The sequence below is a fragment of the Triticum urartu genome, chromosome 7A (assembly GCF_056163025.1).
Source record: "Triticum urartu cultivar PI428250 chromosome 7A, HENAU_Tu73, whole genome shotgun sequence".
Lineage (NCBI taxonomy): Eukaryota > Viridiplantae > Streptophyta > Magnoliopsida > Poales > Poaceae > Triticum > Triticum urartu.
Genome location: NC_141879.1, coordinates 80,614,509 through 80,629,889, shown reverse-complemented (window position 1 = coordinate 80,629,889; position 15,381 = coordinate 80,614,509). Strand labels below are relative to the sequence as shown.

The following is a 15,381-nucleotide window of genomic DNA, read 5'->3' as shown; positions in this document are numbered from 1 at the left end:
AAAACAGTTTTTTAATTGGACCGATGATAGCTACAAAAAAATTTAAAATTCCATTTTTTATGAAATCTTTGCTGATGTCACTCTTTTGTTTTTATATGCATGGTTGCTAGTAGAATTGCTTTACACGCAAAATATAAAACAAATCAAAGATATCTGCTCGCATGACCATTACATAGCGCGACCCTTACATATAGGAAGATTCTTCGGTAACCTTGCTTATAATTATAACGTTCAGCATATATCAAAGTCCGTAATTAAATTCCGCATATTTACTTGGAAGTTACTGGTTTGTTCGCTACATCATTAAAAAAAATCAGGCTCGCTTGGACAGCTTACAAAGAATGTAAAGCCGGAATACAAGCATCCAGAAAAAGGTTTAAACAAAACACCATTGAGACGTCAATTTACAAAGAATGTACTTCCTCCATTCCATAATGTAGTGCTTCCTCTATCCACGTGCTTCAACTTTGACCGTAAATTTAACTACCAAGACCGATTGCGGCGGGAGCAAAAATTATATCAGTGAATTCATATTCGAAAGAAGTTTTTTATTATATATATTTTTCTCCCACCGTAATTGGTCTCGTTGGTTAAATTTATGATCAAAATTGGACCTCGGGAAGCGCGGGCGCACTATATTTTGGAATGGAGGGAGTATAGAAGTACATTTTTTAGAGTAAAAAATGTACAGAAGTACATTTAAAAGACACTAATCTACATATATTTAAAAGAGAAAAGTATACTTTTCGTCCCTCAACTCTTCGCTGAGTGTAGTTTTCGTCCCTCAATTCTATAACCGGACAGATTGCATCCTTAACTTACGAAACCGGACAAAATTCGTCCCTTCTCTCGGCGGACCCGGTTTGGGTGCTGACTAGGTGCGGTTTTGACCAGTCCACGCCAAGCGTGGCAAGACGTCCCCACAAAATAGATGGCCTGCTCCCTCACTCTGCATCTCTCTCGCGTTCTCCCCACCCTCCCTCTCTGAAGCGGCGACGACATGCAAAGACAGCAGGCGGCGGACGCACCGGAGGCTCGCCGGCGGTGGCTGAGGTTAGGGATCCGACGCGGCGGCGCACGTACTGCGGTCCTCTCTCAAATCCCCCTCATTTTCTCGGTCCTGCAGCCATCCAACGCGGCGGCGCGCCGTCGGCGGCGGCGGCGATGCACATGCAACCTATGGCTTCCGGTGATGAGGCCAGCATGTTTTGGGGCCCCCCGACCGAGGACGGCCATGCAGATGCATACATGGTAAGCTTGTCCATGTGCATCTTGATTTTTAGCATGCCTGATTTAGGAACAAGGGTTTGAGGATGATAGATGAATATTGAGAATTTTCTGTAATTTGCAGGATGCTGAGTACCTAGATCTTGTGTCTGGGGATGTTCCAATGGAGATTCAAGACATTGAGCATTGTGGAATTGAGGTCGATAGCAAGATAAAATGTTTCCATGGGGATGATCCAACTAAAAAGGTTGCATTTGAGGGTGTGGACACAGGAAGAAGATTCATCGCTTGTAAGAATGCAAAACCTTGTAAATTTCGAATTTGGTATGAGCCAGAGTGGCCTGCAACTTTGCAACGAGCTCTACAACAGTTGTGGGGCATGGTTCAGACAAACCAGAAGAAAAAGGAGGAGTCCAAGGCCCTTGTCAACCAGATGATGTTGGAGAAAATGACATTTGCAGCTGCAAATGCTTCTGTCACTCAGGAGAAGAATGAGGTTGTACAGAAGAAGATGCAACTAGAATTAGATGTGTCCGATATGAAGGAGAAGTACCAGAGGAAGATGGAAAGAATGAAAAGAGAGCTTCAGTGCAAGGAGAAGTGGCTACTGATGTCAGTTAGCTGCAATGTAACTGTTGTGGCTGTAGTAATTTGTCTGTTTGCAATGAAGCTGCTATCTTAAAGTAGTTTGCAGTTTGTAATGTAACAGTAATTATGTGTTGAATTTGTATCACTGTATGCTATGGATTTCAGCAGTATTTTGTCTGAATTTCAGCAGTATTTTTGTCTGAATTTTGAACATATATGATCACAGTTTTTGTTGCACAAACATTCATGTATGATCACTGTTTCTGTTGCACAGACATGAACAAACAAACTGGAGATTTAATGATACATACACACTGGAAATTGAAAGAAACACATTCTGATCCATGCACACTGGAAATGACATTAAGATCCACACATACTGGGCATTATGTTCCACAAATGACATTATGATTCATACATACTGGAAATTCAAACAAACACGTTCTAGAAATAGAAACAAACACATAGTCTAGATAATAAGACAATCAAACAGTTTGCAATGCTAGCAAACACATTCTGGAACTAATCAAGTAGCTTCTTTGGTAGTTTTTTTGGCCTTTTTGAATTGCACTGAGAATTAGCAGCACCAGAGCTCACATTCACTGTCACGGCTGAGCTTGAACTGACATTAACATGCACCCCTTTGACAGAAGCTTTAGATGGCCCTTTCTGTTTCTGCACTCCTTTTCCCTTGTCTACAGTAGATGCCAACATGTTAGAAGCAGACCTCTTTGTCCCTTTTGAAGTCTTGGGTGCACTGCTGCTTTGTTGTGAAGCCATGGGCTGAAATAAAATATGTACAGAAATTAGAAGAGATCACAAGTTAAAAATATGTGCAGATAGAAACTGAAGAAAAATAAGTACATACATATAAAGTGAAGAGATTTTTTACTAACCTGCCTCACAGTTTGAGCTGGTTGGCTGCTTTCTTTTATATGACAAGTTGTTTCATTGTGCCCCGTCCCTTTGCACTTCGAACATCTGATCACCGTGCCTGTCTTTGGTAACTTTGTTTTGGAAACTTTCTTCTCACCCTTCTCTTTGTTCCTCTGAGTCTTAGGCCTACCAGGCATTTTCACATATCCTGGAGCTACAGGTCTTGGCCTTGGAGATATGGGCCAGCTAGCCATTCCATCGACAGGTTGCAGGCAGTAGGCATATGTTTTCTTGAAAGCAGCCACATAGAAGCAACTAGCTATGTAAGGAGACAAATCACTTGTTTTTGTGTGGATTGCTGAAATGGCATGTACACAAGGTAACCCAGCAAGCTGCCAGTACCCACATGTGCAATTCAGTCTATTCAAATCCACAGTAAACCTGTGATTTTTGTTCTGTGTAACTTCAAATATATCTTGACCATTGCATACAGGTTCACATTGGGCAGAATATTCAATGTATTTGTTCAGTTTTTTGTTGATTGTAGGGCAAACTATATCTCCTGTCCATTTAAGGCATTTTGCAATCATTTCCTGGATTCTAACCATCACCTTTTGTCTGATAGCCTCTAGCATTGAGATGATCGGCAAGAATCTAGCATCTATTATCCATTTGTTGAAACTTTCACAGATGTTATTGTCGACAGAGTCACAGTTAGATCCTAACCTGAACCATGCTCTAGACCAATGCTTGGGATCTAGCCTTGTTATTGCCCTTGCACCTTCAACAGTTTCTCTTGCAAGCTTTGCCCTTGCATAGTTGAACAAACTCACACATGGAGCCTTTGCACAATTCCAGAATAGTTTCTGCCAATCTTTAATTCTATACTCTTTCCTCCAGTTAGCATAAACATGTCTTGCACAATTCCTATGTTCAGCAAGGGGAGCCCAATTCTGGACAGCGTTGATGATGCCCTTTTGTTGGTCTGATATAATGACCCAACCATTACCATCATACACATCAACATCTTTGAAAAGCAAAGAGCAAAACCAATCCCAAGACTCATTGGTCTCTTTCTCAACCACCGCCCAGGCGATGGGGTACATCTGGCTATTGGCATCTCTTCCCAATGCACATAATAGCTCTCCATTAGTTGCACCTTTGAAGAAACACCCATCTAGTCCAATTACTTTTCTGCATCCAGCCTTGAAACCCTCCTTCAGAGCAGACAAACAGATGTAAATCCTTTGAAAGGTTGGAATGCTACTTTTTGGATCTAACTTGAACACTACAGTACTTCCAGGATTGCTCCTTAGTAACTCCAGCTGGTAGTCAAAAATCATGGTATATTGCTCTTTAATGGCATCATATATTTTCTTGATAACCATTCTCTTTGCTCTCTTAACCTGGGATGTACTGACATTCACACACATATCTTCCTGGATGTGTTTTCTCAGATGTGCAATCTGCCACATTGGGTTAGAACTGATGACCTTCTCATATTTGGCTGCAATCCTTGTTGAAGTTACCAACTTGTTGTCTTTCCTAGGTGGACAGCAGTGTGCATCGTTGAAACTTGTTATCTGCCAGCTGTTTGACTTACTTGTCAGACTAGCAAGGCAATACCATTTGCATGTTTGCCAATCACAAGTGGCCCTACACCTATTATTATCATTCTTCCTAAATCTTATGAGTTTTTTTGCTTAATGCCATAACTTATAACTGCACGCCTAAACTCTTCCCTTGAACCAAACTTCACCCCTAAAACAAATTGTGGGGTTTCTTCACTTTCTCTAAATCTTTTGAAGCGCCTGTCTTCCCTGGTTTCACCTTCTTCATCATAAGAATCATCAAACTGAGAAGAGTCATCATAGTCAATGTCATTGTCATCTTTCTCTGAATTGTCATCTTTCACTGTCTTTGATGATCCTACTCTAGGTTGCTCAAAAAATAGATGATCTAGAATCTGTATCTCCCCTTTTCTGATTTTTTCTTGTACTCTGCGTACGTCTTCTTTATCTGTTCTGCTTCTTCATCTTCTTCAGATGCATCTTCCTCATCAGGACAGTAATCACTATCTTCTTCGTCTGAACCAGAGTCAAACATATGTGTATCTGCTACAGCCGCCAATGCTTAAAATTCTGTTTCTTCATTCACAGCTACATGCATTTGTTCTCCTACAGGAACAATTTCTAGATCCCCACTAGTACTTGCTGCTCTTCTTGGCTTGCACTTCACTAGACTTCTTATAGTAAAAACACCTCTACATCCTTCCTCTGATGCACTTGTCAGCATGTACAAATCCTCTTCAAAACTGTTGTCCACCTGCATATGATCCTGATGTGTTACAGTTTGTCCAGAAATCGACTCCACATATATGTCAGCTACCCCTCCCTCACATATGTTGCTTGCCATACTTTGAACAGCTACATCATCATGTAGTAGTCCAAGTCCATTGTATAGTTCTTTTCCAGGGATAAGCCAGTGCAGCTGCACATTATCTTTGTCAAAACCTTTCCAATGATCTTCCAAATGACCAACAATCTCTGGCCGAGACAACAGATCCAGATTAACTTCAGACAAAGCCACATGACCACCAATGTACTGCAGCAAATCGTTGTTCTTCACAAACTCCCCTCCATAATGAAACCGAATGGCCAAAACATCTAGAGAATCCATTTCATCCTACAGATCGCAGATCGACAAATTAACATCTGCTACAATGACTCTGATAGCCTAATTGACATTTAATCTACATCAAGGACCACTACTGGAGTTGGGGAAATCATGAACTTACCAGGTCAGTGCGCCCGCCGCTGAGCGCCTCTGTGTGGCTTCTCCGAGCCCGTACGTACAGGGACAAGTTCGGGGAACCGCCGCCGCGCCTCCGCGGACCGGCCGCCGCCGGCCGCCGCTCAACCCCCGGCGCCTTTGATGAATCGCAGCACAGCCGCCGCAAGAACTAGGGTTCCAGAGGGAGGGTGGGGAGAGCGCGAGAGAGATGCAGAGTGAGGGAGCAGGCCATCTGTTTTGTGGGGACGTCCTGCCACGTTGGCGTGGACTGGTCAAAACCGCGCCTAGTCAGCATCCAAACCGGGTCCGCCGAGAGAAGGGGCGAATTTTGTCCGGTTTCGTAAGTTAAGGATGCAATCTGTCCGGTTTTAGAGTTGAGGGACGAAAACTAAACTCAGCGAAGAGTTGAGGGACGAAAAATATACTTTTCTCTATTTAAAAAGGCAAAGAGAAGTTTGACATTCGTGACTAGCCAAATACGCATACAACTTTGCATGCATCATTTTCTTCCTGGCAAGTCCATCGTCCAACACGGTGTGTAAGCATAGGAAATATCCACGTCTGAATACTCATGCTCCATTATTCCCAAGTATCGAACCTTTGAGCTATTTAAATAATAAGCAAATGTTGCGCTTCTGTAATCATCATGAAAAAGGGCAATTTCTTTGTAAGCATGGAATCCCAGACACCAAAAAAGATGAGCTGGAGCACCAGGGCTGCCCTTTTTGGGCCAGTCTACAGTGGTAACAGCATTTTCATCATCGGAATCCCATTCAAAATCATCTTTGGATAGTGCCTCGTTGTATTTATTTGCAACTTCAAGGTTGACGTCTTTTTCCAACAACGATTCCTTTTGTTCAAGCGACTGTGAGATCCATGGTCCACTGTCACGTTTACAAGGATATATTCTCCATGCTGTCTCAAAGCAGATTTCATTCTTTAAAACCCAGTCCATCGCGCCAGCATGTGATTCAGAAAGAAGCCAAATCTTAAATGTGCATCGGCCGTCGATATCCTGCACACAATAGATCCCCTTCTTCGATTTTCCCAAACGAAATAGTGATCCTTTGCCTCCTTTTGGCAGCTCGATTACTTGGTAATTATCATTCCATAATTTTATTCTGCACATAAGCAAATGAACTTTAAAGGTTAATCACCAAATACAGTATGTAGTAACAGTAATGATCTTCACGTAGTAGTACCTCATTACAAAACCACCCTTTGTATTATGCCTTAAAGGGACATAGAGCGAGCCCTTCCAGTGAGCGGAGTAGTACAATTCCCCGTCAGCTTTCCAATGTGAGTTCATGTCGGCCATTGTCCCAGCAGCATCTCCTCCTCGTCTAAATGACCTTTCCCTCCAACAATTTGTCACCGAGGAGAAAACATGCATGACATACACCGAAGGTGGCCACTCCATGCTGGACGCCACCTCGGCTGGTACATTACGGGGCACACGGGGAACGTAAAACACCTCGTAATGTGGCGAGACGGTAGGGTCATAGACGAGGTAGCCGTTGCGGTAGCAACGCCCGCAGGTCGACTTTCGCCGGAAGCACGCACACGGCAGTGGGGGCAAGGACGCCCACTGCCGCGTGGCGGGGTTGGCCACCTTGTCGGTTTCAATCAAGAGGAGGCCGTTGCAGTAGTCCGTGATCTCACCGATGACCTCCGCGTAGTCTGGACGGTTGTCGAGGTAGTCGAGCCTGCTGGTGATGTAGCGCGTCGTTGATCGGCGCGCGAAGAGCTTCGGGGCATCGATCTTGTCTATGTTGTAGATGACAGCGTCGAGCGAGAGCGGGAGCAGGTCGGCTCGCAGCAGACGGCGGTGGTCGACGGTGGCACGCCATGCCTTGCAGACGCTGCGGCAGATGGCGAGGGAGCGCGGCGGTAGGCTGCGGAGTATGTCCTCCAGCAGGTCGGTGTGCTCCATGTCCATGTCCACCCCCCACCGTCGGTATGTCAGATCAGATCGTGGAACATTGGAAGAAGACGATCGAGTAGGGCGGTCTTGTTAGGAAGGCAGCATATTGATGGCAGAATCGATCGACCCCGCGTATATATTGGTAAGTACATCGATCCGATCTAGGTAGGACTCTACGGACACATCCGACTGGTAGACGGCCAAATCTTTTCCATCTTAATTATCCGTACACTATATCGTTTCAATGTCGTGCAGTATTTTTGTTTTCCTGAAACAAAGCTATAATCCGTTTCCGATCAAGTGAAGCCAGGAGTTGTGAGTACATGCATAAGTTCTAGATAGATTGTATTGGTACATGCATGCAGCCGAGAGCGAGAGGGAACTGTACGTTGCCGTGCCAAGAGACTAGCTCAAAGTGAGGTGAGTTAGTTGAGGCAAAGATGTTGAGTTGGTCCATCGGAGTTGCTGGATGTGCATGCACTTGTTTAGTGGAGTACATGAGGATGTGCATGCACTTGTTTAGTGGAGTACATGTGTGCGTGGAGCGTGAGTTTAGGATCAGACCCGTGTGTGTGACTTGGACTGTGCTTTTGTTTCCCTTTTAAATACCCTTGTAATCACTTTGGTTAATTAAGAGAAAAAAAAGCCAGAAAAGGCACAAATTGTGCGGTGCTAAAACTCTCGTCTACTCTTTTTCTATCTTGTCTGCATGATTTCATCTCGTACCTTGGGCAGAGATTACACTTGGCACCAGAGCCATGGTGAGTGAAGGTTCGCGCACTCCGTCGCCAGGTTGCCACCGTGTCTTGGCCTCGCCGGTGCGCCGCGGCGTGGCTGCCACGAGGCGATGGTGCAGCAGGAGTTCATCCACCAGGCCAGCAGCACCGTCGTCTACCCACAACTGACGGCGACGAACTACTTCGAGTGGTCGCTGATCATGAAGATGAACATGGAGGCCCAACGCGTGTGGGCCACCATCGAGGGAGGCGGGAGTTTCAGCCAGGACAGGGCGGCGCTTGCGGCAATTCTGCGAGCCGTGCCGCAGGAGATGCACTCCACACTTGCCGTGAAGGCGACGACAACGGAAGGCATGGGATGCCATCAAGATCATGCGGGTCGGTGATGCCCGCGTCCATGAGGCCATGGTGCAGACTCTCCTAAAGGAGTTTGATGTCGTCCGCATGAGGAGCGGCGAGACACTCGACAAGCTCGCCATGCGCAAGAACGGGATCGCCAACAAGCTGCGCACGCTCGACGAGAACCACAACGAGGTGAAGGTCGTGAAGAAGCTTCTCCGCATCGTGCCGTCCAAGTATACCCAGGTAGCTATTGCCATTGAGAAGCTTCATCTTAAAACCATGTCCATGGAAGAGCTTGTGGGAAGGCTCAAAACGGCGAAGGGCCGGAGCTACGAGGGCGCCAGCAACTATGACCAGGTTGGTGAGAGTCGCCTGCTCCTCATGGACGAGGAGTGGCTTGCTCGCCACCGCAGTGGCGCCGGCAACAAGAAGAGAAACCTCGACATTCACAAGGTTCATTGCTACACTTGCCAAGAGTACGGGCATTACTCCAGGGACTGTACCGAGCCGAAGAAGGAGCGGGCGCTTCTCGCCGATGCGACCGCCAACGACAAGCCGGGGTTGTACTGAAGGTCGCCATGGAGTTCCCAATAAAGCATAACAAGGTTAAGGAGGTGATTGTTGGTGTTAACCATTGTTGTTTAGTAGTTCATCTAGTTTATTTCTGCTTGTGTTTGTTCAGTCTAAGTCTAGTACAACAATGCATGGCATCATGGTGAAGTGGATTGATGGATCGGCAATGGTGCGATCTGATCATCGGTCAAGTGAAGCTAGAAGTTGTGAGTACATGCATAACTTTTAGATAGATTGTGTAGGTTCATGCATGCAGCCGAGAGTGAAAGGGATCTGTACGTTGCCGTGCCAAGAGACTAGCTCAAAGTGAGGTGAGTTAGTTGAGGCAAAGACGTTGAGTTTGTCCATCGGAGTGGCTGGATGTGGATGCATTTGTTTAGTGGAGTACATGTGTGCGTGGAGCGTTAGTTTAGGATCAGGCCGGTGTGTGTGACTTGGCTCGTGCGTTTGCTTCCCTTTTAAATACCCTTCTAATCACTTTGGTTAATTAAAAAAAGAGTAAGAAAAGGCAAAAGTTGTGAGTTGCCAAAACTCCCCGTGTACTCTTCTTCTATCTTGTGTGCGTGAGTTCATGTTCAAACCTTGGCAAGATTACACTTGGCATCAGAGTGATGGTGAGTGAAGGTTCGCGCACTCAGACGCCGGGTTGCCACCGTGTCTCGGCCTCGCCGGTGCGCCACGGCCGGAGCCTGACGCGCGTGCCTGCCGCGAGGTGGTGGTGCAGTAGGAGTTCGTCCACCAGGCCAGCAGCACCATCGTCTACTCTTGTAATCACTTTGGTTAATTAAGAGAAAGATAGTCAGAAAAGGCACAAGTTGTGATATGCCAAAACTCCTATGTAATCTTCTTCTATCTTGTGTGTGTGAGTTCATCTCTACCTTTGACAGAGATTACATTTGGCATCAGAGCTATGGTGAGTGAAGGTCCGCACACTCCGTCGCCGGGTCACCGCCCTGTCTTGGCCTCGCCGGTGCGCCACGGTGATGTCGTTTGAAGCTACGTCGGTATTTCCCCAAAGAGGAAGGGATGATGCACCACAACGGCGGTAGGTATTTCCCTTAGATATGAAACCAAGGTTATCGAACCAGTAAGAGAACCAAGCAACACAACATAAACAACACCTGCACACAAATAACAACTACTCACAACCCGACGTGTAAAAGGGGTTGTCAATCCCTTTCGGGTAGCGGCGCCCGAAGATGGGCAAACAGACGTGAGAGAGTTGTAAATATTGATAGATCGAACGCCAAATAAAATAAATTGCAACAAGTTATTTTTGGATTTTTGGATTTAATAGATCTAAAAATAAAAGACATAGAAAATAGATCGCAAAGGCAAATAATATGAGAAAGAGACCCGGGGGCCATAGGTTTCACTAGTGGCTTCTGTCGAGAAAAATAGCAAACGGTGGGTAAACAAATTACTGTTGGGCAATTGATAAAACTTCAAATAGTCATGACGATATCCAGGCAATGATCATTACATAGGCATCACGTCCAAGATTAGTAGACCGACTCCTGCCTGCATCTACTACTATTACTCCAAACCTCGACCGTTATCCAGCATCCATATAGTGTATTATGTTCATGGAGAAACGGAGTAATGCAATAAGAACGATGAAATGATGTAGACAATATCTATCTTTGTAGAGATAGACCCCATCGTTTTATCCTTAGTAGCAACGATACATACGCGTCGGTTCCCCTTCTATCACTTGGATCAAGCACCGTAAGATCGAACCGACTACAAAGCACCTCTTCCCATTGCAAGATAAATTGATCAAGTTGGCCAAACAAAACCCAAATATCGGTGAAGAAATACGAGGCTATAAGCAATCATGCATAAAAGAGATCAAAGAAACTCAAATACTTTCATGGATAAAAAGATAGATCTGATCATAAACTCAAAGTTCATCCGATCCTAACAAACACACCGCAAAAAGAGTCACATCATATGGATCTCCAAGAGACCATTGTATTAAGAATCAAACGAGAGAGAGGAAGCCATCTAGCTACTAACTACGGACCCGGAGGTCTACAAGGAACTACTCATGCATCATCGGAGAGGCATCAATGGAGGTGGTGAGCCCCATCCGTGATGGTGTCTAGATTGGATCTGGTGGTTCTGGACTCTGAGGCGGCTGGAATGGATTTTCGTCGACTCCCATAGGATTTATGAAATATTGGGGTATTTATAGAGCAAAGAGGCGGTCCGGGGGCACCCGAGGTGGGCACAACCCACCAGGGCGCGCCTGGGCCTCCTGACGCGCCCTGGTGGGTTGTGCTCTCCTCGGAACACCCCGCATGCGCAGCCTTGGCCCATTAGGTGTCTTCTGGTCCATAAAAAATTCCGTAAAGTTTCATGGCATTTCGACTCCGTTTGGTATCGATTTTGTGCGATGTAAAAACATGCAAAAAACAGCAACTGGCACTTGGCACTATGTCAATATGTTGGTACCAAAAAATGATATAAAATGATTATAAAACATCCAAGATTGATAATATAACAGCATGGAACAATCAAAAATTATAGATACGCTGAAGACATATCAACATCCCCAAGCTTAACTCCAGCTCATCCTTGAGTAGGTAAGTGATAAAAACAAAAAAATTGATGTGGAATGCTGCCTATCATGTCATATCATATTCTTTTCTTTATAGCATGGACATTTGGACTTTTATATTGTTCAAAGCAATAGTCTAGTTTTGACATGATAACTTAAATACTCAAGCATATCAACAAGCAACCATGTCTTTCAAAATATCAACGATAAAATAAGCTATCACTAGCCCATCATGCTCAATCATTGATCCATTCATGAAACACACTCGCATATTAACTATAACCAATGCTCAAGTACGATCATATTGCCTCCTAGTTGGTGCTTTTTGTAAGAGAAGATGGAGACTCAAATTCAAAATAAAAATTGCATAAAGTAAAAGAAAGGCCCTTCGCAGAGGAAAGTAGGGATTTGTAGAGGTGCCAGAGCTCAAAGCGAAAAACTTAAAGATAAAAACATTTTGGGAGGTGTATCCATCCCACCAACGAAAATGACTTAGAGTTCCCAACACTTTCCATGCTTGATATATCATAGGCGGTTTCCAAACAGAAAATAAAGTTTATTCCTTTTTCCACCATACTTTCACTTTCCATGGCTAACCGTATCCGCGGGTGCCTTCCATACCAACACTTTTCAAGGAATTTATTATTTGACAACATAAAGTAAATTCATTTTTCATTTCGGGACTGGGCATCCCTAATACCTTTGCCTTACTCTTGTGCAATGACAAGTGAATAAACACTCATCGTGAGAATAACACATCTAGCATGCAAAATATTAGTCACCCCTCACCGCTCCGCAAGAGAAACGAACACACAAAAGAGAAGTTTATTTTGAAAATTAGATATGGCACATACAAATTTGCTTAGAACAGCAAAAGAATACCGCATATAGGTAGATATAGTGGACTCATGTGGCAAAATTGGTTTAAAGGTTTTTGTATGCACACGTAGTGATCATACTTAGTGCAAAATGAAGTCTAGCAAAAGATTGAGAAGCGACCAACCAAGAAATGAATAATCTCATAAGCGAGCATTAAGCGTAACTAACACCGAATATTGCATCACAAGTAGGATATAATTTCATTGCATAATTATTGACTTTCATGCTTGCATAGGGAATCACAAACCTTAACACAAATATTCTTACTAAAGCATAATTACTCATCAATATAACTCACATATCACATCATCATATCTCAAAACTATTACTAAGAATCAAGTTTATTTTGTCCAATAATCTCCATGAAGGTTTTTATTATATCCTTCTTGGATATCTATACTCTAGAACTAATTTTCATATGTTGCTTTTGACAAGCTCAACAAATATAAGTGAAGATCACGAGCATAATTTTTCTTTCCCTCAAATTAATTTAAGTGAAGAAAGAGATAATTTGTCGTGGAATTGTCACGGCAGATGTCCTAGTGAAACGACTTAGTCGTGGAGCCATCGCAACTAGGAAACTTAAAGGGGTTAATCGGGACAAAGGACACGAGTGGTTTATACTGGTTCGGCCCGTTGTGGTGAAGGTAAAGCCTAGTCCAGTTGATGTGGTATTCCTAGGTTTCGATGAGCCAGGAGCAAATCCACTAGCTTGGCTCTTGATCTGTTGTTTCTTGCTCTAAGCCGTAGTTGGGTTGTCCCCTTATATACACGGGTTGACGCCCTGTGGCCTACAGAGTCCCGGCCGGCTCATACAACGTGTCTGGCTCGGTGACATCTCTTACATGCCTTACTTTACAAGTCTTATTCATACATGGCGGTTTATACTTACAGGCCTTAAGCCGCCTCTGGGCTTGGGCCTATTATAAGCCTTAGCGTAAACCGTCACCCTGTATACTCTTCGGGCTTCACTTAAGTAACCCTCCATTGCGGTTGACCCGGCCCCTCCTAGGCGGGTCATATCTGGTAGTCCTATCCCCAACATTAGGCCCCGAGTTGATTTGAACTTTGTTCATGTCAATCTTCAACACTTAGAAGAAATCCATCTTCCACTGCTTGTAAAAGCTTTATAAAGCGCCATGACGTCACCTTCAAAAAATTTGGAAACCCGCCACGACGTCATCTTAATGGATCCTTATCTTAAATGCCTTCCGACAATCGAGGCGTCTAATTAGCAGGATAATCATCATTTTAGCCTTCCTCGTTTTTTGCGCCTGCCTATGCACCTATCTCCTTATAAATAGGCATGGCTGGTCTTCCTCATTCTTCTTCTTCCTTATCTCGCCACCCCTCTATCGCTCGAGCTCCGTCGCCGCCGCAGCGCTCACCGTTGTCCTCAACCTTGGCCGCTGCATCAACCTGAGCTTGTCCCGAGAACAGTGGCGACCCTTTGTAGTAGAACTGCATCCGTAAGTTCTTACCCTTCCGCACCTTAGATCTGCATTCGGGTTTGCAAGTTCTTCTGTGTTCTTCGTTGTTCATCACAGATTCTTCGTAGTTTCTCCACCGCATCCTATTTTGATCTAAAATAAGTATAGAACTCATGCGGTAGCTGTTTCGCATCCATTTTAGATGCTAGTAGATCCCCTTTCTTGCATAAAGGCCTCCTTAGGACTAATGAACTCCTCTGCACTATTTTTTAGGTCTACATTTATTTTCCTTTCTTGATCGGTCTTGATCCAAAATAATAGCAACAGCCTGTGAAACTTGTTCATCTCAGTACTTAGCCATTTTTTTGTCGCTGGCAACCTTTGAATACCTTTAGTCATGGCGGCTTATCCTGCCGGCCCATTTTTCCTTCATATATCATTAGCCCTTACTTAAGTCGCCATTACGCATCTGTATTGCAGACATTAACCTGTGATTCCACCATTTAACTTAAACTAGCAAATGACTTCCTTTTTAGCTTGTCCTCTCACCATGCCGCCAAAGAAGACGACAGTTTGCAACTGGGTCCCTTCCACAGTCACTGACGCTACTCTGAAGGACTTTGTTCACATTGGGTTTTTACCAGAGAAGAGCATTATGTCCTATCGCACACCTGACCCGGCTGAAGAAAAACCTCAGCCTAAGGATGATGAAGTCATCGTCTTTACTAATCATATGAACCAGGGTTTTTCACCGCCCGGCTCAAAATTCTTCAGAGATGTTCTGCACTTTTTCAAGCTTCACCCCCAAGATCTTGGACCCAATTCCATATCAAATATCTGGAATTTCCAGGTTCTCTGCAAGGTTTATCTTCAAGAAGAACCCACTGTTGAACTCTTCAGAGAGTATTTCTATTCGAACCGCCAGAATGAATGCACCAACGGCCCCAGCTTGGAACCTGGTGGAATTTCGATTCAGCACAGACAGGGTGTTGTCTTTCCCTTAGTAGTCTTACCAAGCCATCCCAAGGATTGGAACCAAACTTGGTTTTATTGCAAAGACACGTCGCAAGCTGATGAAAATCCAATGCCGGGTTATCGCGCGGAGCGCCTTGACGCTAAGTTTTCACTCCCTAACAAGCTTTATGCCGCTGAACGTAAGAAGCTCATCCCAACCATCAAAAGGGTGCAAGCCTTGCTGGGAAACGGCTTAACTGGTGTTGACTTGCTCCACTGTTGGATCGCATGGCAGATCATCCCTCTGAGCCGCCGGTCTGACTTAATGTATAATTACACCGGGGGAGCAGATGATCCATTGCGTTATAGCTCTCTACGTCTGACTGAAGAAGCCATCATTGAAATGTCAACTACCCTTGTAAACAGCAAATATGAAGACTGCAGTAAAGTAGGATTGAATCCTTTCTGCAAACTTAACCCGGCACCAGAGGTAAA

At 44.5% G+C, this 15,381-nt stretch overlaps 2 protein-coding genes across 2 annotated transcripts; both read right to left on the bottom strand.

Annotated features, from left to right (window-relative positions):
- Positions 1–2,337: 2,337 nt before the first annotated feature.
- LOC147957988 (uncharacterized) lies at positions 2,338–4,166 on the bottom strand. The gene is made up of 2 exons (XM_087531912.1): positions 2,712–4,166; positions 2,338–2,598 (listed from the first exon to the last, which is right to left on the bottom strand). The coding sequence occupies exons 1-2, from the start codon at positions 4,164–4,166 to the stop codon at positions 2,338–2,340; spliced, it is 1,716 nt and encodes a 571-aa protein (XP_087388038.1).
- A 1,817-nt stretch (positions 4,167–5,983) lies between these two features.
- On the bottom strand, positions 5,984–7,423 carry LOC147957987 (uncharacterized). Its single transcript, XM_087538028.1, has 2 exons — positions 6,687–7,423; positions 5,984–6,605 (listed from the first exon to the last, which is right to left on the bottom strand). The coding sequence occupies exons 1-2, from the start codon at positions 7,421–7,423 to the stop codon at positions 5,984–5,986; spliced, it is 1,359 nt and encodes a 452-aa protein (XP_087394154.1).
- Between the last annotated feature and the right edge of the window lie 7,958 nt (positions 7,424–15,381).